This window comes from Lactuca serriola, chromosome 8 (assembly GCF_051521515.1).
Source record: "Lactuca serriola cultivar US96UC23 chromosome 8, Lser_US96UC23_V15, whole genome shotgun sequence".
Lineage (NCBI taxonomy): Eukaryota > Viridiplantae > Streptophyta > Magnoliopsida > Asterales > Asteraceae > Lactuca > Lactuca serriola.
The window spans coordinates 207,031,801-207,054,608 of NC_136415.1; the positions used below are offsets into that span (position 1 = coordinate 207,031,801).

The following is a 22,808-nucleotide window of genomic DNA, read 5'->3' on the forward strand; positions in this document are numbered from 1 at the left end:
ATTTTTTAAATTTAAATTTTAAAATAAGGAAGGAAAAAAAATATTTATTGCAATTTATAATCATATTTATTACATTTAATACTTTACTTATATAACTATATGTATTATGTGGTATTTTAATTTTAAATATTAAAAAATCTAGAAATTGACATTTCAATATTATTTATTTAAAAAATAACACAAAATGAAAAGTGTCAAACCTTATGAGAGATTGACATGTGACAAAATGAATATTCATTTATTAGAGTAGATAACAGAACCTATCGAATTAAATTGTGAAATTCATATATATTTACTTTTGTTTCATATAAAAAACCACTTCAATTTTGATTTTGAAACCAAACTGAAACCAATTTTTGAAAAACTCTTAGAAAAAAAAAACTAATTCGATTTTGATTTTGAAACAAACCAAAACCAAATTTTGGAAAACTCTTAAATACTAAAAGGGATAATGACTTGAAAGGGTAATGAACTTTCGACTTTGTTCACATTTAGTCACTAAACTTTTTTTCGTTATCTATTTGCCATTGAACTATTGAAACTGTTCACATTTTACCCTTATGACCGACTGTTATCGGTCATAAGGGTAAAATGTGAACAGTTTCAATAGTTTAGTGGCAAATAGATAACGAAAAAAAGTTTAGTGACTAAATGTGAACAAAATCAAAAGTTTGTTTCCCTCTAAAAAGCTCAATGGCTAAATGTGAACAAACTTCCTATTGTATTATGTTTTAGCAAATTATTTATTTTTGTTTAATTGTAGCAGGATGGCAGGTCCACACTTAGACCGGCTGACATTTTGGTCTTTGGATGGATAGGAGGGAAAAATGCGTGCGTGGATCTTACTGGGGTCTCTCCTCTCGTTGGTTTGGGGAGCGGAGGTTTCGCAGCTGGGCATGCCGCTGCGTGCAAAGTGGTAAAGCACAAGAATGCATGTAGAGAAAATCAACATGTGTTTGTTCATTTTGCATTCGATACATTTGGTTTTCTCGCACCATAGGCGGTGGAGCTCCTTAATAGAGTCCAACGGGTCATGCATTCTAATGTCATATCTCCTAGATCCACAAATGTTGTTTTCAAAAGAATTGGTTTTGCCATCCAGAAAGGGCTGGCGGCGCAGCTTGTTGCCCGTTTGCCTTCAATCGATATGTATTGAACTTTGAAATATATATATAAATCTTTAAAAAAAATTGTAGCAACATTTGTTGATGAAGAAATCTATGAAATAAAAAAACAAAATGTAACATCCGGATTTCCAGGTATCATAATTTAAGTATTTTTCTTTTGAGTTAAGAAGAGAGACTCGACAAGTTGACGCCTCAACTCATCGAGTAAGGTCGCAACTGATGACTCGGATTAATGAATGGACCCGACGAGTCGGTGAGGCGACTCGACGAGTCCGCGCTGTTGGTAGAAACCCTAAATCTTTGGGCCCGAGCCATATTTAAAGGCACTTATGGCCTTCAATTGCGACTACCTTTCCCATAAGTGAGAACCCTAGCGAGCTTGAGTATGTAGAGTGAGAGGAAGAGCTATCTTGAGCTTTTTGGTGTGATTTTGCAAGAAAGGAGAAGAGTTCCAACAAGAGGGACCAAGGAAGGTTATTGTTCAGAGTTATTCAAGCAAGGAGCTTCATTCTGAGGTACAAAAATGAACCCCTTTCCTTCCCTATCGTGTAGATTCCATTTTGGGGTTAGGGCTTGAATCACTTCATCTTTGGGGTTTTGAATGCCTCAAACCCTTCTTGCAAGTTTGTGTTATAGATCTGGACCCTTCTAGTTCTAGAGAGCCGAGAATATGAAGCTTTAGTAGAGTAAACCTTGGGGTTTGAAGTTAAGAATCTGGACCCTTCTAGGTCCAGAGAGCCGAGAATATGAAGCTTTAGTAGAGTAAACCTTGAGGTTTGAAGTTAGGAAGCATTTATGGAATTTTTATGGTATATATAGTTACTTTCATCTTACACATAGATATGAAGTATTTTATATAAATTACGTGTTATGTGTGCATATTATTTGAATACTTGATGTCTATGTTGGATGAACGATTTTATACATGTTTTAAAAGATTTAAACGGTATATTTATTTTATATCTACAAATATGTTGCGGATGAAACATGGGTAGATGAAATAGGTGGTGTGTAATGAAATAAAATGATGAGAGATATGTGATGATAGAAAGGTGATGATAATTAGGTAAATAGATGATGATGAATAAGTGATATAGGATGAAAGGAGATACCATAACCTTAACCGGCAATGTGGCGATGTAGTAATCTATCAGAGTATAGATGGCGACCACGGACTATTCTAGACAACCCAGTGGAAACACCAATAGACCCATAACCTGTAGGTGATGAATTACGAGTTCAGGCGATGTTGTAACTACGTATTCATGCGATGATACTAACCCCTTATTATGAATTACGAGTTCAAACAATGTTGTAACTACGTATTCATGGGATGTCACAAATTCCGCATGCCAAACCAATGGTCATAATTCACATCAGTGAGAATGGTTCATTTTTTTTGTAAAACCAAAATCAGATTGGAAATTTTGATTTTTTATTTTGGAAAATGTCAAACCATTGGTTTTTTATTTCGTTTTCGGTTTTTTGTTTTTTTTTAAATATATTTTCAGGTTTTTTTTTTATTTCATAGATTTCTTCATCAACAAATGTTGATACAATTTAACAAAAATAAATAATTTGCTAAAACATAATACAAGAGGAAGTTTGTTCACATTTAGTTATTGAACTTTTTAGAGGGAAACGAACTTTCGATTTTGTTCATATTTAGTCACTAAACTTTTTTTCGTTATCTATTTGCCACTAAACTATTGAAATTGTTCACATTTTACCCTTATGACCGGTAACAGCCAGTCATAAGGGTAAAATGTGAACAGTTTCAATAGCTCAATGACAAATAGATAACGAAAAAAAATTTAATGACTAAATGTGAAAAAAATCGAAAGTTTGTTACCCTTTCAAATCATTATCCGATACTAAAAATATAAAAATACAGCCAAAACGAGAGTTTCTGAAAATTGTAAAACCAATTGAGGCCCGTGCCATTTCTGTTTTGGTCCAGACCAACTTTTGTACATTTCAAATCGGGTCTGATGAACTCAGAGCTTCTGTTTTACCAAATTACCCTCCGATTTCCTCATTTCTCTCATCATCGGCGTAATTCAAGAACTCCAAGAACCTCTTGATTCCCTTGATTCTCCGAAGGTTTCATCTTTTCAACGACCCTTACGCCCACAATTCTTCGATTCATCATCCTCGAATCTTCAAGTAAGATTCTTTTTTTCAATTCTCAAGCTTTGAATTCGTTTTAAGGGTATCATTTGTTTTCAATTTCTGCTTTACTTACAAGACAAGAAGGGTTTTGCTTCTCGTAACAGATGGATCGATTTGTACTTTTGATCTCGTTCATTCCCCCCTAATTTGCGCCTATTTTAATGCTTGATCTGGGGCTCTCTTTGAAGATCCTAATTTTATTTAGGGTTTTGAGTATAGACTAATGAAGATCTGTTACTTGATTATTCGTTAATTGATTTGATGATTATCACCTGCACATTCTTGATCGTCGGAATTTTGAGAGAATTAGCTGTTACATGCTTCGTTTGACTATAATCCTACCCTAATTATGCATACAGTACTACTCATGGAAAGACGGGTTTTCACCATTTAAGTCTCAATTTTTATACCACATTTTTCTCCTTCCATTTCCCAAGTATGCTATTGTTTTCTCAAATATCTTTAAAACACCATTTATAAATTTGTGTAGCTACTGTGTAAATCTTGTTTCCAATTTGCTAATCAACTACTGACAATGCTTCAAATTTGGACTCTTTAGATGATTGATTTAGTATACTTACATAACACTTACTTTATTCAACACTAATTCCACTTACACTTTTATCAAAACAGGTTTCAAGAAATCTTGATTTTCTAAGGTGTAGAGGTTCTCACATATGAGTGGCAATGGCCGATCATCAGCCTAACTTTCCCGCCGGATACTCAGTCGGAATTGCCCCCTCCACCCCCGAGCCACCACCATCCCGGAGACCCGACCCCAAAATAAGTCCACCACCTTTCACACCACCACCGGGTCCCATTTTTGCACCACCCACCATACAACCACCACCAAACCAGATACTCTCCCCCTCCCCTTCCATTAAGTCCTCACAATTATCTGCAAATGGAGTCAGAACAGGCGGCCCTCCTCCACATATGAGCACGCCGCCAGGACCACCGGTGTTTTCTTCACCGGTGCAACCTGCCGCCGTCCCTTTCCGAACATCTCCGGCGACTCCTCAGCCAGTTGCATACTCTTCCATGTCATCTTCGTCAGCTTCACCACCACCTTCTGGTTTTTCAGATGGGAATAATGAGTATCAGCGCCAGGTGTCGACTGATGGAGATGACATGGCGGCTCTTTCTGATGCTCCAAATGTTTTACTTTCAGCACGTAAGGTATCTCTGTTATATCCGTATTTTTTCTTGATTTAATTTTTGTACATTTCTTCTTTTAAAAGCATTACATTTTATATGAACATTTAAAAACACATTTTCCTGGTTGTATGGTTTTGGTATAAGGGCATTCACGTCTTTTGCATAAACATGAGTGCAAGAACGAGTCCCTATCCCACCTTTTTAGGTGGGGTTCAATGCAAGAATTAGCAACATACTTTCATTGATCACTTCTTATAACATCCTACTTTCATTTCTTCATATTACAACATTGTACTTCAAAAACTGTTACCAATTATAGCAATATTTTATTGCTATAATTGGGTAGATATTTCAAACTGCAATGCCTCAATAAGAAAAAGAATTGAAAGTAGAATGTTGTAATAGAAAGAAATGAAAGCAAGATGCTATAATACACAAATCAATCAAAATACATTGCTATTTCTCACATTTAAGCCTTTCAAGTGGGACAAAAGAATGCTATTGACATCGGTCTGAGTCTCGGTCCTAACATTTAATTATTATTATTATCCATAATGATTTTACTTATTTACCGAATTACCCCTTCTCTTTGTTACATCCAGGTACTAAAACAAAAGAAACTCATGAATGTACCAAGCCTAGGTTTTGGGGCACTCGTGTCCCCAGGTCGAGAAGTCCTCCACGGTCCTCAAATAATCCAACGGGACCCACACCGTTGCCAAAATTGCGGGGCCTACGCAAATCTCTACTGCAACATCTTACTCGGATCCGGCCAATGGCAATGCATAATTTGTAGAAACCTAAACGGAAGTGAAGGCGAATACATCGCCTCCACCAAAGACCAGCTCCTTAACCTCCCGGAACTCGCTTTCCCATTGGTCGATTTCATCCAAACCACAAACCGTCGTCCCGGTTTCATTCCCGTTTCCGATTCCCGTGTCTCCGCCCCTATTGTCATTGTAATCGACGATTCCCTCGACGAACCCCACCTCCAACATCTACAGTCTTCCCTACACGCTTTCATCGATTCCCTTTCCCCGACCACAAGAATCGGAATCGTATCCTATGGTCGAACGGTCTCCGTTTACGACCTCTCCGAACCGTCGATCGCGTCTGCCGATTTGTTACCGGGACACGTGTCACCGAGCCAAGACGCGTTGAAACAACTTGTGTACGGAACGGGGATTTATCTTTCCCCGATCCACACCGCGTTACCCGTCGCGCACTCGATTTTTTCGTCTTTAAGACCGTATAAGATGAACGTTCCGGAAAGTTCTAGAGACCGCGCGATGGGGGTTGCGATTGAAGTCGCGTTAGCGGTCATCCAAGGTCCGAGTCCGTCTGGCGAAATGACGAAAAAGCCCGGAGGGAGTAGTCGGGTGATAGTATGCGCGGGCGGGCCGAACACGTACGGTCCCGGGTCGGTCCCACACTCGTTTTCCCATCCGAATTATCCGCACATGGAGAAAACCGCGTTGAAATGGATGGAGCATTTGGGCCGGGAAGCTCACAGGCGAAACACAGTTATCGATGTTTTATGTGCGGGGACGTGTCCGGTACGAGTCCCGATTCTACAACCACTCGCGAAATCCTCCGGGGGCGTTTTGGTCCTTCACGACGATTTCGGCGAAGCGTTTGGTGTGAATTTGCAACGCGCGTCTACTCGTGCGGGCGGGTCCCACGGGTTGATGGAGATTCGGTGTTCGGACGATATTTCGGTTACGCAAGTTATCGGACCGGGAGAAGAAGCGGTTACGGATAACCACGAAGCGTTTAAGAACGACAACGCGGTCGCGATTCAAATGTTGAGCGTTGAGGAGACGCAGTGTTTCGCGGTTTCCATGGAGACACGCGGGAATTTGAAGAGCGATTTCGTGTATTTACAATTCGGGATTTTGTTTTCGAATTTATACCAAGCGGATATCACGCGGGTGATTACGGTGAGGTTGCAAGCGGTGGATAGCGTCCAAGCGTATCTCGATAGTGTCAACGATGAGGTGGCGGCGGTACTTATCGCGAAGAGAAGTCTTTTGCGGGCGAAGAATTTTAATGATGCGGTTGATGTTAGGAAAACGGTTGATGAAAGGATTAAAGATATTACTTCGAAATTTGGATCTCAAATGCCGAAATCGAAGCTTTATCAGTTTCCAAAAGAGTTGTGTAATTTACCGGAGCTTTTGTTTCATCTTAGGCGGGGCCCGCTTTTGGGGAGTATTTTGGGACATGAGGATGAGAGGTCGGTTTTGCGGGATATTTTTTTGAACGCGTGTTTTGATTTGTCTCTTCGGATGGTGGCGCCTAGGTGTCTTATGCATCGGGAAGGCGGCACTTTTGAGGAGTTGCCAGCTCATGATCTTGTCATGCAGTCGGATGCTGCGGTTGTGCTTGATCATGGGACAGATGTCTTCATTTGGTTGGTAAGATACATTTCTATCCATTTATCTGAAAATGTGTAAAATAAAATAAAAGAATCTTCTAATCTTTTATTAAACTTAGGGTGCTGAACTGTCTGCTCAAGAAGGAAGAAGTGCAGCAGCATTAGCAGCATGCAGAACATTGGCTGAAGAGTTGACAGAATTGAGGTTTCCAGCTCCTCGAATTCTTGCGTTCAAAGTAATATTTTAATCTGATAATTTGTATTTATGTTTTTTTTATATTACAAAAAAGGGATTTTGACATTTTATGTGATTGTTTTTTTTTTTTTTTAACAGGAGGGAAGCTCTCAAGCGAGGTATTTTGTATCTCGGTTAATACCTGCACATAAGGATCCTCCATATGAGCAAGTAAGTTGAGTTTTTGTTATTTTTTTTTCTTATTTGGATATTGTACTTTGAAAATTTACTTTTTTTTTTTTAATTCTTTTAAAAGTAAAGTTGAATGTTTTTTTGTGAATAGGAAGCGAGGTTTCCACAGCTTAGGACATTGAGTACAGAGCAAAGGACAAAGTTGAAAAGCAGTTTTATTCACTTTGATGAACCGAGCTTTTGTGAATGGATGCGTAGTCTCAAAGTATTGGCACCTGAACCGAGTTAACCGGGTGGTTCTGATTGAAATTTCTCTTTTGTTTTTTGTTTTTTGGTTTTTCTTTTGGGAGCAGTTGAGGATTTGTTTTATTTTTTGTTTACATTTGATTTCGATATGCTGAAAAGCAGCAGAAGTGGAGGAAATAAGTAAGAACATAGCGGAAAAAAGAAACACAAGGTACTTTTGATGATAAAAATTATGGCTTTTTTTCTTCATGGGTTCCTTTTGGTTTATGATGTTTGATTGGTATTATACTATTATTCCGATTAACAACAAAAGGAAAGACATTATTGTGTAACAAAATTTGATATGTTTAAATAGCTCATTGAAGACATGTCGTGGAAGTAAACCAATAAGACTCGTCACTTTATTAGTAATAATGGTTATAAATAGATATCACAGTGTAAGTACTAACTCAAAAGGCACTTATATACAATTCCGGTGCCTCAACGTTAAAACAATGCTAATTTAAATTATAGCAAATATAAATAAAACAATGCTAATTTAAATTATAGCAAATATAAATCTATTACGTAAAATATAATAATATAATCAAATGTTGATGTGTATGGTATTAGAAATAAGTTAATAATTGTTTATACTAATTTGTTATAATATATTCTAATTATTTAATATAATATGATAAAATTATGTACTTATAAAAACTATGATTTCAATAGCAACTGACTGTTAACTACAACAGAAAAATAAAAATAAATCTATTTTTTATTTTTTTTATTGATAACAATTTTAACTATTAATAATTAATCAACTAAGGTACATGACTTTAAATGGCAAATTTATTGCAAAGTGAAAAATCATTGCAAATTTCAAATACGAAAAAATCATCTTTTTATAGTAGATATAATTTTGATTTAGATTTTATATTTAATCAAACTATTATTATTTTAAAATTAAAAAACCACCTTTTTCGAATATATAAAATATTTTTTTTGGTTAATTTACCATTTCAATTTAAGTTTTATATTTAAATATAAACTGGTGTAATCCTTATAATTATCATATGTCAATGAATCAATTAATCATCATTAGTAAAAAATTGTCTCTTTTATAACTAGATATATAGATTTTGATTAAGGTATATACAAATTTTATAATTAGTAAAAAATTGTCTTTTTATAATTAGATATATAGAAGTTTACCATCCGACTATATTCGTTTTATTTTAAAATTACAAATAAATAGTAAATTTAGTTTATATTATATATCTTTTTTCCGTTTTGGTAATTGGGAAAAATCATCAAATAAAAATACAAATAACAAATAGTAACTATATCCACGTTTTTTGTTTGTGACTTCAAATCGTGCCAACAAATAAAATTTTCTTAACAATGATTTTGCTATACACTACTTTTATAATTTTTCTTTACTCAATGTGCGTCGTCAATGTTTATTCAAAAAACACTTTCCATATTATGTTTAATTCAATTTTCATATGGAACATAAAATAGTATCGAAAATTAATATATTAATATATAAAATTTATAATATAATTGATTGGAAATTGAATCCATTATCAATTTAAGTAAAATACAATCAGATATTTTGATACATAAAAACTTCATATGTACAACAAAGTTTAATTTTTGACTATATCAAAAGATCACATATACACATATATACATATATAATAATAATATCAAATTATTATATAACTTAGTATAACTTCTAACAATATAAAGAATATCACTTTAAAATTACCAAAAAATGAGATTGCTTATATAGTTTTGTATCTTCCAAAATAAAATATTTCTCCTTTATCATTCAATATGAATAAATGTACAAAAAATAGAGCTTAATGTATTCTCATATCCTCCTTTTTTATGTATCTCATTCAAGTCGTTTTTTCTCCATCTTATTCTTTAAACCTTAATAACTTCAACTATGCTTGTGAAATATATACACACGATATCATAAGTATCAATTAATAACTACAAGTTAAAAAAAAACCGTAACACCTAGTTTTAGGATGTTTCTAATATCAGGATAGCGGACCGTAAATGGATCGAGTAAAGGTCTTGGGCTTCAATGGAATAGAGTCCAAATCCTTTCAGATGTTGATAATGTTGGATTGGGTGATTTAAGCCCCCGATTTGAGCTTTGAAGCAAAGGGTAAAATGGGAAAAGTAATATTCGGGTTTCTTGCACGAATTATGGTTTTAGCTCGACATGTATTAAGTTAAAAGTAGTTACATAAATTTGTGGGGCTCGTCAATACCTTTATGTGCATATAAAGATCGCCAAAAACTGAGTTAAAACGAAGAAGTTATGACTGTTTGAAGTTGGAGTAGAATTGGGTGAAAACCCGTCGTCATGAGGTGACAAGCATGTTGTCACGAGGTGACAAACAGGCTGTCATGAGGTGATCATTGTGCAACCCAAGCCCATTGATTTTAGGGTTTTCAATGTATTTAAAGGTCATGATTGATGTTTTAGGGTATTTTCTTAGCCTCCATTACATCTAGAACTTAGTGGGAGCAACCCTAGCCTCAATCTTCAAGATTTGAGCTCTACCCCTCTCCTATCTCCTTTTTGGATGCTCTTGGTGATATTTTGATGAAGCTTGAAGATCAACAACGTTCTTTTGGTTTCCAGGAATGTTGTTTCAAGTTTGGATACACCAAAGTCACTCCATTTCTGGACTATTGTGAGTATAAAGATCATATCTTGCTCTTTAGTTCTTTAGATCTCTTCATTTGTGGTTTTGGCACTTTTGGTCCATTTTATAGGTGATCTTGGAGTTGAGTGCACTCCAATATCTTTTAATCAGTTAAGAATGCTTCTTGGACCTCATGGACTAGGAAAGTTATGAACTTTTGCCTTCCCTTTTAGCCATGCAAGTTATATTGGTCCTTTAGGTCATTTTGGTGTATTAAAGTTTAGATCTTGAAAGTTTGAGACATTATTATGGATAAAGTTGGAAACTTTATCCAACTTTATCCATCTAAACATCATGTTGATTCGGATATGGAGGTTGGAGACTTGGACTTAATGGATTAAGTTGAGAAAGATGCATTATTGGCTCCTTTTGAGACTTAAAAACTAGATCTTGGTTGTTTGGACCATCCTAATGGATAAAGTTGGAAACTTTATCCATTAAGAAGCTATTTAGGAACTAGATCTGAGGTTATGGGCCTTGGCCTTAAGAGCTTAAGCACTTAAAGAATATATGGCTTTCTGACTAGATGTCACGACGTGGCATAGGATGTGTCACAATGTGAAGGTGCCCATAATCATGATTTTTTTTTGTCTTTGCATCACCACAATGTGACTAAGGAATGGTCACGATGTGACGTTGACTTTGACTAAGTTGACCGTTGACCTTGTGGACCTTTAATCGTTGACTTTTGACCAATTTGACCTTGCGTCAAACTTGGAGGAAGTTAGGTGTTAATTGAGAATTTATCTATTCTGGGTGTTAGTCAGTTCGAGTGATTGATCGATGCAAGGAGCTAGAGCGCTGTCATGCTTCTCTAGTTATGCAAGGTGAGTTTTCTCACTATACCTTGTACTGCAATATGTATTCTTGTGTGTAGGATGTTGGTATAATGTAGTGATATGTTATATTGGTAGATATGTTTGATTACTTGTATTTTCTGGTTATTGTTTATATGTTGCATATATCGATATAATGTAGTTGGGTTGAGGCGGTAGGACTTTGTGTTGTATGCTAACAAACCCGAGGGAATCCAACCTTGTGCTGTGGGCTAGGGGCATTCCAATATGAGGATTGTGGGACTGGGGAAATCCAGCCCAATAACTATTGGCCCGGGGCAATCTAGTGTTATATTGTTGGTACGGTGTGTATACATTATATATGTATTGTTGTGTGGGGTATCTTGGGGGAACTCACTAGTTTTTGGCTTACAGTTGTGGATTTAAATGCTTTCATGTACTTTAGATAATCGGGGCAAGGCGAATGTGATCGTACACGTCATCCTGGTAGTTTATGTTTTGAGAGATGATTATTTATACTCTGATTTCTATGGTTTTGTTTCGAAAACGACGTTTGATCATTTATGGATTTATGAAAATGTCTCTTGAAAATGAAATTTTTTATCGTGGTTTTGGGACGTCACAAAAATTTCACGAATTTAATGGTCCAAAAGTCATTTAAGTGAGTCAACCCTTTAGTCAAACACACTTTTACCCCTTTGACACTATTAATCCTTAACTTTAAAATGTTGTAATTTTAACATTTAATCTTATAACTTTTACTTTATTAAAATATGATTAGTTTTTGTTCTTCAAATTATTTTATTTATTTATTATCTAATTAATTATTTAAAATGAAAATTCTAGCCCTAAGTGTGGGATGTTACAAAGTAGAGGTTGAAATTCCTGAACACATGTTGATTCAAGATGTTTGTGATCCTATTATTGATTTTATGTATCCTTTTTTTCTTATCAAAATTAGAAAGTAACACCTATTTCCATCAACATGCTAGTTTGGCACATACACATGAAGAAGTAGCTCACATAAAAGGGTATATGCTTAATTCTTGCGAAGACCTGTATTCACGCGCACCCATGAATAATTGTATGTTGCTTTGTCTATAGTACCAAGAAAAAAGGAATATATGTGGTAATCATGGATGAAGACAACTTAATAAACACAATGACCATTGTTGTCTACAAGGAAATACTTCCAGATTTATAAATACAACATTAGTTATTAACACTGCATTGATGATAGTTGAGTATATTTTGAAAAATAGAATACATAGATTATGTTATTAGATCTTTTTATTTGGATTATATAGTGGTCGGAGATTTGTAACGGTTGTATTGTATAATTTTTGTTGGTAATTTAGTGTTATCAACATATTTTAGTGTGATTATAATTACTATCGAGACAATTTGAGTTTATTTTTTACTATCTGATACTATAGGTGCATGGAGTACAATCAGAGTGTTAAATACGGACTCAGGTATATGAGGGTTTGGGGGCAGCGCCCCTGAGTATGGGGTCAAGGGGCAGCACCCTTGCAGGGCTCGAGGAAACGCCCTAAAACCTAAATGGATTTCCATAACATATAAGGGTGTAAACATATATTTCCCGCTAAAAACAAGTTATGACATTATGATGTTGTAAGAATCGATTTTGTCTATAACCACCATTCAACCAACTAATTTTGGCGCAAATTTGGCATGTAACCACTTTTAACCACCTTCTTCCTTGTATTACATGAATATTCTAGAAAATGGTTAACAACTTTCATACCCGAAATTGATTCTTTTCATCTATCTATCTCACCAAAAACGTAAAACAACAAGGTACTTTTTGTGTTTCAAATTTGGAAGTAGCCTGAATTCTAAATGGCTATTATACTACTAGAAAAATACCCTTTAATGACATACATTGCGTGTCATAAAAGGGTACAGATGAAACGCAAATGCATGTCAAGGAAGGCCATGTTATAAAGGAAGACGGCACACATTTGCGTGTCGTAACCTTATGATGCACACTTACGACACACATTTATGACACACAATGCGTATCATTAAAGATCCTATCAAGGAAGGCCATGTCATAAATGATGATGACACACATTTTTGCGTATCGTAATTTTAAATGTTAAAAAAAATACTATTTATAGATTTACTAATTTTCAAATTAAATTTGCATTTAATGTCTCATAATAAAAATTAAAATATCATATACAAAAAATACAATCCATTGTACAAAATTTAATGTCATACAAATAATCATTCCAATAGTAGGCAAATATAATACATCAAATGTGAAAGAGATGAAATTCATCAACAAATAATAGTTGAACTACAAGAACTTGTTGACCACCTTCACAGCATCCCATCTACTTTGCTTAACACTATGCACTAGGGATGAGATTTAGAACTAGAAAACCAGACCGGAACCAGAATCAAACCTGAACCGGAACCGTTAGAACCGGAATATGTAGAACCGGTTCAGGTTCCGGGTTTAAAAATTAGCTTTATCCGGGTTCCGGGTAATCCGGGTTTGGGTCCATCGGGTCCGGGTAAACCGGATCTAAAAACTGAAACCGGTGTTAGGAACCGGAACCACTTTAGGGCCGGAACTGATTTTTGTGAAACGTTTAAAAGATGCATATCTCATTCGTTTAAACTTCGATTGACATGTGATTTTTTCCAACACGTCGTTAAGAGTTTGTACATGATTTTAGACTATAAGTTTGACATTTGTAGTTTTATATTCATTGACTTACAGCCCCCAAAGTCGAGATATTAAAGCGGGAAGTTTTTAGTTTTTCAGTTTTTTTGTATTCGGTGACAGTTTTAAAACATGCATATCTAATTCGTTTGAAGTCGGATTGACATGTGGTTTTTTTCAACAATAATTCACAGTCCTTCGAAGTCGGGATATCAAAACTGAAAATTTTCAACTTTTCAGCTATTTGTTTTTGTACTTTGTATTATGTGAAAATATTAATACAAGCATATCTCATTTGTTTAAAGTCGGATTGACATGCGGTTTTTTCCAGAGTGTATTTTAGAGTTTGTACATGATTTTAGACTATAATTTTGTTAATTTTGGTTTCATATTCAATGAGTTATAGTCCCCCAAAGTCGGGATATCAATATGAAAATTTTCAAAGTTCAACCCACTAAGTAGTAAGTAATTACCAAAAAAAATCCGGTTTTTTCTGGTTCTAAACTCACTTTATTCGGTTCCAACCTACCCACTTTGATGTTTCCGAGTTTTCCGGTTCTAGACCCACTTTACCTGGTACTGTACCCGGAACCGAACCGAAACCGGTTCCTATAATACCCTGCCAAACCCAAAAAACTCCTGATCTCCGAAGGAGACTTCGGGACCTCCCACTGCATGACAACCTCAATCTTGGTTGGGTCGACTAGAATCTCGTTATGGCTAACAAGGTGTCCCTATAACATCCCAATATTTAGGTATGAAATTTTAAGGATTCTATGCATTTCTCTTTAGAAATTGACGAGTTGGGAGGCCCCAACTCGTCGTATAGAGATCAAAATGGCCGTGCATTTTCATGGACCTACTCGACGAGTTAAGGAGCCTCAACTCGACGAGTTGACGACTGTTTATGAAACACTAATTTTCAAGGTTTTTCACCTTATTTAAAGACCTTATAACTCATTCGTGGCCTCCCTCATCGTCCCCTCAGTCCAGAAGAAACCCTAATTGCACCTCTTTCCCCATTTTGAGTGTTTGTGAGCTTAAAGCATGTTATTTGGTGCATTTCTTGAAGAATCTTGAAGTGATTAGTCTATAGCTAAAGGAAGAGGCTGTAGATCTGACATTTACACTATGGTATCAACCATTTAGAGGTAAAAAGTCTTTTACCTTGACTTCTTGTTTCTCAGATCTTCTTCTATGGAACTTTAGTGTCTTTTTAGCCTATTTTAGAACCATTATTGGAGTTGAGCATGATTTGAAGTTGTGACTTTAGATTTGGACACCTCTAGGCCTCCTTTCGCCTAAAGATTCAAGATTTATCAAACTTTGGCCAACCTCCAAGCCCTAAAACCATTATTAAGCTTCATATGAGCGTTTTAACCCCTTTGATGCCATGCATGGATGTAAAGTTAGCAACTTTACGTGGTATCTTAACCCTAGGGGACTAGATCTATAGTTTGGGGATTTGGATTCGATTAGAAAGGACTGAATATGAAAAGGCTGAAGGAAATCGATGAGTTTCTTAGCCAACTCAACGAGTTGAGTAAGGTTTTTACCGCTTTCTAGATTCTGAATAAACTCGGCGAGTTGATGAGATGACTTGACGAGTTAGTTAGGGTTTTTTCCCGGCTTTTTTGATTTATGAAGGAACTCAACGAATTGCTAGCTGCACTCGATGAGTTGGGTTAACATGGATTGTTGACCTTGACTGTTGACTTTGGCCTTGACCAAGTTTGATTTCTGAGGGTATTTTGGTAATTTGGGGCTAGATGGAATTGGTCATGTGGTGGTTGTAGGTGTTTGAGTTTGGAGCCGTGATTCGAGAGCTTGATCTTTTCATTTTAGTTTGACATTGTGAGGTGAGTTTTCCTCACTATGCTTAAGGGTTGAAGGAACCAAGGACGACCCTTTGGATTGTTATCCTACTTTATTATTATGATCTGTTAGACCGATATCCTGGTAGATAGGATGTTTCTATACGGTTATGAACGGTTAGATCGATATCCTTGTAGATAGGATATTGCTATGCTTAGTGATCTGTAGATCGGTTTGATTGTTTGTAGACTGTTATGTGATTATGTGATACATGTGCACATGATTGATTGGTGGTTGAGGCTTTTTTGCTTTGTGCGAGAGCTAAAAGACCGGGGCATTCAAACCTGAAGTTTGTAGGCCGAGAGTATTTTATCTCGAGGATGATTGGACTCATAGTATGTAGGCATTCCAACCCGATGGTTTTGGGCGAGGGTATACCATCCCAAGGATGATTGGACCCATAATATGTTGGCATTCCAACCCGATGGTTGAGGGCCTGGGGCATTCTAACCCGATGGTTGATTGGGCCCATAGTATGCTGTTATTATATGTGTGTTATTTGTCGTGCGTGTATTTGGGGGAACTCACTAAGCTTCGGGCTTACAGTTTGGATTTTGTTTCGGGTACTTCGGATGATCACAGGAAGGCGAAGGCTTGATCGTGCACCTCCTCACATTTTATGATTTTGATTTCTGGGATTCTCTGATATGAAACGATTTTGAAAACATTTTGTAATAACTAATGGCTTATGGGTGTCTGAAAATTTTTAAAATTTTTATGAATTTTACGGATGTTACAGTCCCATTAATCGACCCTATGGTAACCAGAACTCACACTTCGAGAACTTGGCATAAACTCTATCCCTCCTCAAAACTCCCAGCCTCGAAGGTGATCCTCATGCTGCTCCCTGGTTTTGGAATAAACCAGGAAGTCATCGATGAAAATAATAATTGATCGATCGAGCATCGGCATGCACACTCAATTCATCAAATCCATGAATACTGCAGACGCATTAGTGAGCCCAAACGACATCACCATGAACTCGTAATGGCCATAATGAGTTTGGAACGCTGTCTTCTTCACGTTCTCCTCCCTGACTCTTATCTGATGACACCTTAACCTCAAATCGATCTTGGAGAACCAAGATGCACCTTACAACTGATCGACAAGGTCATCAATCTGTAAGAGTGGGTAATGATTCTTCATCATTAACTTGTTCAGCTCCCGGTAATCAATGCACATCCGGTGTGAACCATCTTTCTTCTTCACAAACAAGATTAGTGTTCCCCAAGGCGATCTGCTCGGTTTGATAAACTGCATGCCCAATAGCTCCCGAAGCTAAGAGGATAACTGCTGCATCTCTGGAGGTGCTAAGCGATACGATGCCTTAGCAATCGGGGTCGTGCCAGGAACCAAATCGATCCTAAACTCAACCGGCATCACAAGAGGCACATTGGGTAATTCCTCCGAGAACAGATCTGGAAATTCTATGACTACAAACACATCCGAAACCCAAACCCCCTTCTCTACCAAAGTATCAACCACATACGCAAGATAACCCATACACCCATGCTGAAGATAATGACTAGCCCCGACGACTAAACAGAAAGCTGAACCAACTCAAGTATCCTCGATATAAATAAACAATCCTCCCCCTCTTGGGGTTTGAAACACCACCTGTTTCCCCACACAATCTATCATGGCACCAAACCTGCTTAACCAATCCATTCCTTCTATCACACATACATCCCCCATAAGGATAGGGATTAGAACGACCATGTAAGACACCTCGAAAATCTCCAAAGTACAATCCCGGAAAATGATCAATGCAAAAATACTATGCTCGTTGTAAATATAAATCCGCAACTGATATTCCAACTCTCTAAGAGGCATATCAAAATTCCTACTGAAGGTCTGAGACACAAAGGACCGACTCGCACCCGAGTCAAAAAGCACAAGAACATGCAAGGAATTCACTAAGTAGTTACCTAGCAGAATCATAATCATAAGCATACAATAAAATAACTTGACAAAATAATAAATACAAACATAATAGTAATGAAATCAGGCGCCGCCCTGGCCTCCTCCAATGTGAGCTAAAAAGTACGACCCCTGGCCTTCGGGGACTCAGTTCTCCCATGTCATCCATCTGTACTCGTCAAAGTAATCAGGATAGGTTTCTTCATGGGCCTGTCAGCAAGCAAGGGAAACTGGGCCTTCACATATCCCACCTGATCACAATGGTAACAAATCTTAGTGCTCGGTATTGGGGCATGCTGATGACAATCCCTCACATAATGCCCCTCCTTGCCACATTTGTGGCATCTAGTATCTGATCAAAAAAGACCCTCATGCACCTTCCCGTACTTGCCACAAGTGTGGCCCCTCCGACCTCCATATCGTGAAAGAGCGGGCTTGAACCTCTTTGCCACAGGCTGTGTGTAACGTCCCAAAAGTTAAGACCAAAAATTTCTATTTTTATATTAAATAAACCATTATCCATAACAATATCATAAAACCATAGTGAAATCATATTATATCAAATAAATCCAAAAACATCAGAGTCATGTAAACTGCAGAACATTGTGGTGTGTGCACTCCAATCATCCCGAGCTCTTCCCCTTTCAACTAGAAGTACCTGAAACATAAAATGAACCCATAATCACAAAGCTTAGTGAGTTCCCCAAAATACCACATACCATACATATCAATCATATAATGGGCCCTGCCCACTATAACACTGTAAATTTTCAAACAAAAATTTCATTTTTAAAACCACATAAACTCAATATCTCATTTCCCAAAACCACAAAATACCCGAGTTGTCAAAAACATGTCAACAATGTTTAATAAAATCCCAGAATCCTCAAAATCATGATCTTTATCTGGTGTGTACAATCAAGCCGACCCCTTCCTGCGATCCTGAAAAAGTACCTGAAACACATATCACACAATACGGTAAACATGAAGCTTAGTGAGTTCCCCAATATACCATATACACAAATAATAAGCCTCTCATGGCTATAGCTCGGCATGGACCCTTCGGTCATGTGTCTCAGTGAGGACGCTCCGGTCTCAAAGCTCGGTGTGGACCCTCTGGTCATGTGTCTCAGTGAAGACCCTCCGGTCTCACAACTCGGGTTGGACCCTCCAGTCCTGTATCTCAGTGAGAAAGTGAAGACCCTTCGGTCTCACAACTCGGTTTGGACCCTCTGGTCCTAACTCAATAAAGCACATATAACATGTATCACAAAGATAAAATGCATAATATCACATAACTCAGTAAAACACATAGGACCCTCCGGTCGATAACTCAAATAAGACCCTCTGGTCAATCAGTATTACCACTTAGGTAAGTATAGAGAGAAGACTCACCTCAACTGCTACGCGAGCACCCTACACTGTCGTTGCTGCTGCACACTGACTCCTGAATTGGGCAAAAACAACCCAACACTATAATCAAAGACTATACAAGGCTACACCCAACATTATGCCCCATAGATGGCGTAACTAACCAGAACCACTACTAACCCAACTCATTGGGCCTACTAAGGCCCCAAGACTAAAAAGGTCTACAAAGGCCCACTAATGGCCCAATTTTCCAAATTGGGCCCAAACCCTTGCTTGGTCCTTACCCTAAAGCCCACGACTTAACTCTAATCCAAAAAACCCTTTCTCAGATGGCCCAACCAGTCACCAACAATAGGGCCCAAGAAGACATCCCAAACCGAAGCCCAAATACACAAACCCACTCAGACAAAGTACACATGGCATACTCAGTGGTGCACTACGCGTACTCGCTTAATGTCTTGTACGTTACGCGTACTGGCTTGTACACCCAACGTACATCCCTCTTAAACCCACTTTTCCATTCAACACTTAATGATTTAAGCCATAAGTCCAAACTATAGATTTGAGTCCCAAATAACGTTTAAACACATAAAGTCACTGGCTTGGTGACTTTGCATGCCCCACATAAGCCAAGCTCCAAAAATGGCACTCTACTTCCATGAAAATGGCCTTAACTCTTGCATGAACCCATTAAGACTTCCAAGATAACAACTTTATGATTCTAGGTCCCAAATAACACTAAGAAGGGTAACTCTAGGCTCCAAAAATGACATGGACTCAAGGGACTTCATCAATGGGACCAAAAGAGTCCATAAACTCAACCCAAAAGATATCTAATAAAATAACCACCAAGTTTGAGACTTTATACCTCAAATGAGAGCCAAAGGCTGATGAGGTTCTGGATCCAAAAGCTCTAGCTTATTCAATGAATCTTCAAGAGTGAGCACCTTCTTCAAAATCACTAAAACACTATTCTAATGGTCTTCTATGCTCCGAGAACACACAAGAAGGATTAGGGTTTCGTGAAAATTGTCCAAGGGTGAGAGGGAGGCTGTTCTTTTAGGCATTACATTCTTTATATAGTGTCCATCCCTAAAATTAGGTTTTTTCATTCTGACCCTCGTACGCCCCACGTACCTTCTTGTACGCCCCACATACGAGGCCGCGCACCCCGACTCAATCCTCGCACCTACGCTGGGCGTTCTTGCCAGCTACGCCTCGCGTAGACCTTTTCTCCTTGGTAAGCCCTGTATATCTCTCGGTACGACCCGCATACTAGGGTTTTCTCCCAAACCCTAACTCTTCCGAATGCCATAACTCACTCGATACAACTCCGATCTCGACCATCCATATATCCACAGAAAGGCATCGAGACGCTCAACACTATTATCAATTCATACTTGCCATTAGATATCTTGAATTTAAAATCTATTCCCCATAAATCCCAATTGATAAATTATCGAATTGCTCTTTTTGCTCCAAGTCACAACCAAATACCCAAACAATGTTCACCGTTTCGAAATGAAAACGACTTGAAAATAGGATGTTACACCCACGTTGTGAAAGATGGTTTTATTATTCTAAAAATTGAAAATTTTGGTCTTAATTTTTGGGACGTTACAAGGGCTCTAATACTAACTTGTAACATCCCAAAAATCAAGGTAAAATTTTCAATTTTTAAAACCAACCTAAAACCATAAATGTTTACAAAACATAATTCCCAAATGTCAAAATCGTAAAATAGTGTTTCCCAAAATCAAATCTCATAAAATCCGAAGGATGTGCACAATCAAGCCTTTGCCTTGCCCCTATCCTCTGAAGTACCTAAAACCATAACTCAAACTGTAAGACAAAGATTAGTGAATTCCCCCATAGTACCACACACAACCAAACAGATAACAACATGCATATATGATCCTTCAACCTGAATGGACTTCCTTGCAGGACCTACAACCTATCTGGACCGCTCTCTGGGCCTTCGACCTGACTGGGCTACCTCTTGGGCGTTCAGTCTATCCGGACCGCCCTGGGTATATTGGTCTTCAGCACAAAGCAGGACCGCCTCAACCCAACAAACCATAACATTTTGACATATACAATAACAATCAATAATAAACAAGTACAAGTAATCATACAGATCTACCAGTCTACCTCATACTCAGTGAACACAGGTAGTCATACATATCTACAAATCTAATACATATTCAGTGAACACAGGTAATCATGCAGATCTACCAGTTTATCATATAACCAACATAACCTCAATCCAATATACCAGAATACATAATCCAGTGGAACGACATTGGTGCCTTCGAACCATAATTACAGTGAAGAAAACTCACCTTATAGTCTGAAATGTAGCTGGACAGATCACAACTCCAACTGTTGACTCTACCAGTCACCTATACAATAATCAGTGACCTAAACTGAATCTACTACTCAAAATGCCGACAATACCCCTAAGTTAAACTTCGTCGACGGTCAAAGGTCAAAATCTTCATTCAAAAATCTCATAGCCCGCCGTCACGTTGTGACCCTCTAGTTGTCACATCTTGACTTAATGGGACAAAATAATCGAGATGGACCATTCTCACGCCGTGAGCTACGAATACTCACATCATGTGAAATGCTCTAAACAACTAGATACATTAAAGCTCTTAACCCCTTTTGGATAAGCACCCAAAACTTCCAGAATGTCTTATCTACTCCATAATATCTTAAAAATCATGGATTTTTGGACATGTATGTCCAATGCATGTCCGAAACACAAACTAGGACACAGAAGGAAGAAATGCATCAAGACTCATGCAAGAGTCTTAAAACTAAACCACACTTTAGATCTAGGACTTATTTTTATCAAAGGGATATTGGAGATCCATAAAGTTGGAAACTTTATGGATTCCAAGAACCATAACACTAAATCCATGCAAGAAATGTATAAAAAGCTAGGTCTAAGCTTATAAACCCATGAAGTTATGATCATGAAAACTTAAAATGATCCATAAGGTGTGGAAAGGAATGATGGAGAGGTTTAAATGCTAAGATGATGGCTAGATGGTCTCATTCTTCTTTTTCTTTGCTAGAAATCACCACAAAGAGCTCAAAAACTAACAATAAGGTGCTAGGGTTTCAAAGGGGAGTCATCTATCCTCCTGAGGAGAAGTTTGGTTTCAAACCCCGGTTCGAACAGGAGGAGTACGCCATGCTAATGTGCCTTGGATGATCCACATCTCAGGGTCAGGCGCCGATGAGCACATTGAACTATCCATGTGGTTGAGAGCCCTCACAACCCAGGCACAACGACACAATTATCAGGGGCGCGCTCTACCCACTGAGCTAATAGCCCATCGTGCGAGCCCCCCACTGGGAGCCCACTATGCCAAAAGCGAGAGAAACCCCATCTCTCTCTTTCCTTTTTTCGCCCCCATGTCGCCACACAGGGGGCATGGGTGTAGAGAGGTGATGGGGGCTTAGGGTGGGCTAACCCTAGCCCTCACTTCCTTTAAATATGAAACAAAACCCCCAAAATTAGGATTTGCCTCACAGATAGACCTCATGTCGTGAGCCATATGAAACTCCAAAGTTGACTTGATGAAATGCTTACCTGAACTGAGTGTTAAAATTCTCCTCCAATTGGATCAGACTTCGTCCTCGAAGTCTGCTGTTGCGAATAACTCTGGATAATGATATCGCATCTCCGCCTCGGGTTCCCAAGTCCACTCGGAACCTTTCCGATGCTACCACTGGACCTTGAACAAAGGTACCATCTTGTTGCGCAAGTCCTTCATCTTTCTATCCAAAATTACCACTAGCCTCTCAACATAATTCAGGTGATCATCCACCTGAATATAATCCAAATGAACCACTGCCAAATCATCTTCCACATACTTATGAAGCTGCGAAACATGGAAGGTGTTGTGAATATGTCTGAGCTCCTCATGCAGATCCAATTGATAGACCACCCTGCCTACCCTAGCTGATACATG

The 22,808-nt window shown here is 37.8% G+C and overlaps 1 protein-coding gene across 2 annotated transcripts; it reads left to right on the top strand.

Annotated features, from left to right (window-relative positions):
* Positions 1-3,084: 3,084 nt before the first annotated feature.
* On the top strand, positions 3,085-7,696 carry LOC145065704 (Sec23/Sec24 protein transport family protein). Of its 2 annotated transcripts, XM_079012753.1 has the most exons (6): positions 3,085-3,293; positions 3,933-4,478; positions 5,060-6,874; positions 6,954-7,070; positions 7,169-7,240; positions 7,353-7,696. In XM_079012753.1, the coding sequence occupies exons 2-6, from the start codon at positions 3,987-3,989 to the stop codon at positions 7,488-7,490; spliced, it is 2,634 nt and encodes an 877-aa protein (XP_078868879.1). In that variant the 5' UTR covers positions 3,085-3,293; positions 3,933-3,986; the 3' UTR covers positions 7,491-7,696. The 2 variants fall into 2 exon arrangements, with proteins under 2 accessions (XP_078868879.1, XP_078868880.1); XM_079012754.1 differs by lacking the exon at positions 3,085-3,293 and having other exon boundaries at positions 4,349-4,473.
* Positions 7,697-22,808: the final 15,112 nt, after the last annotated feature.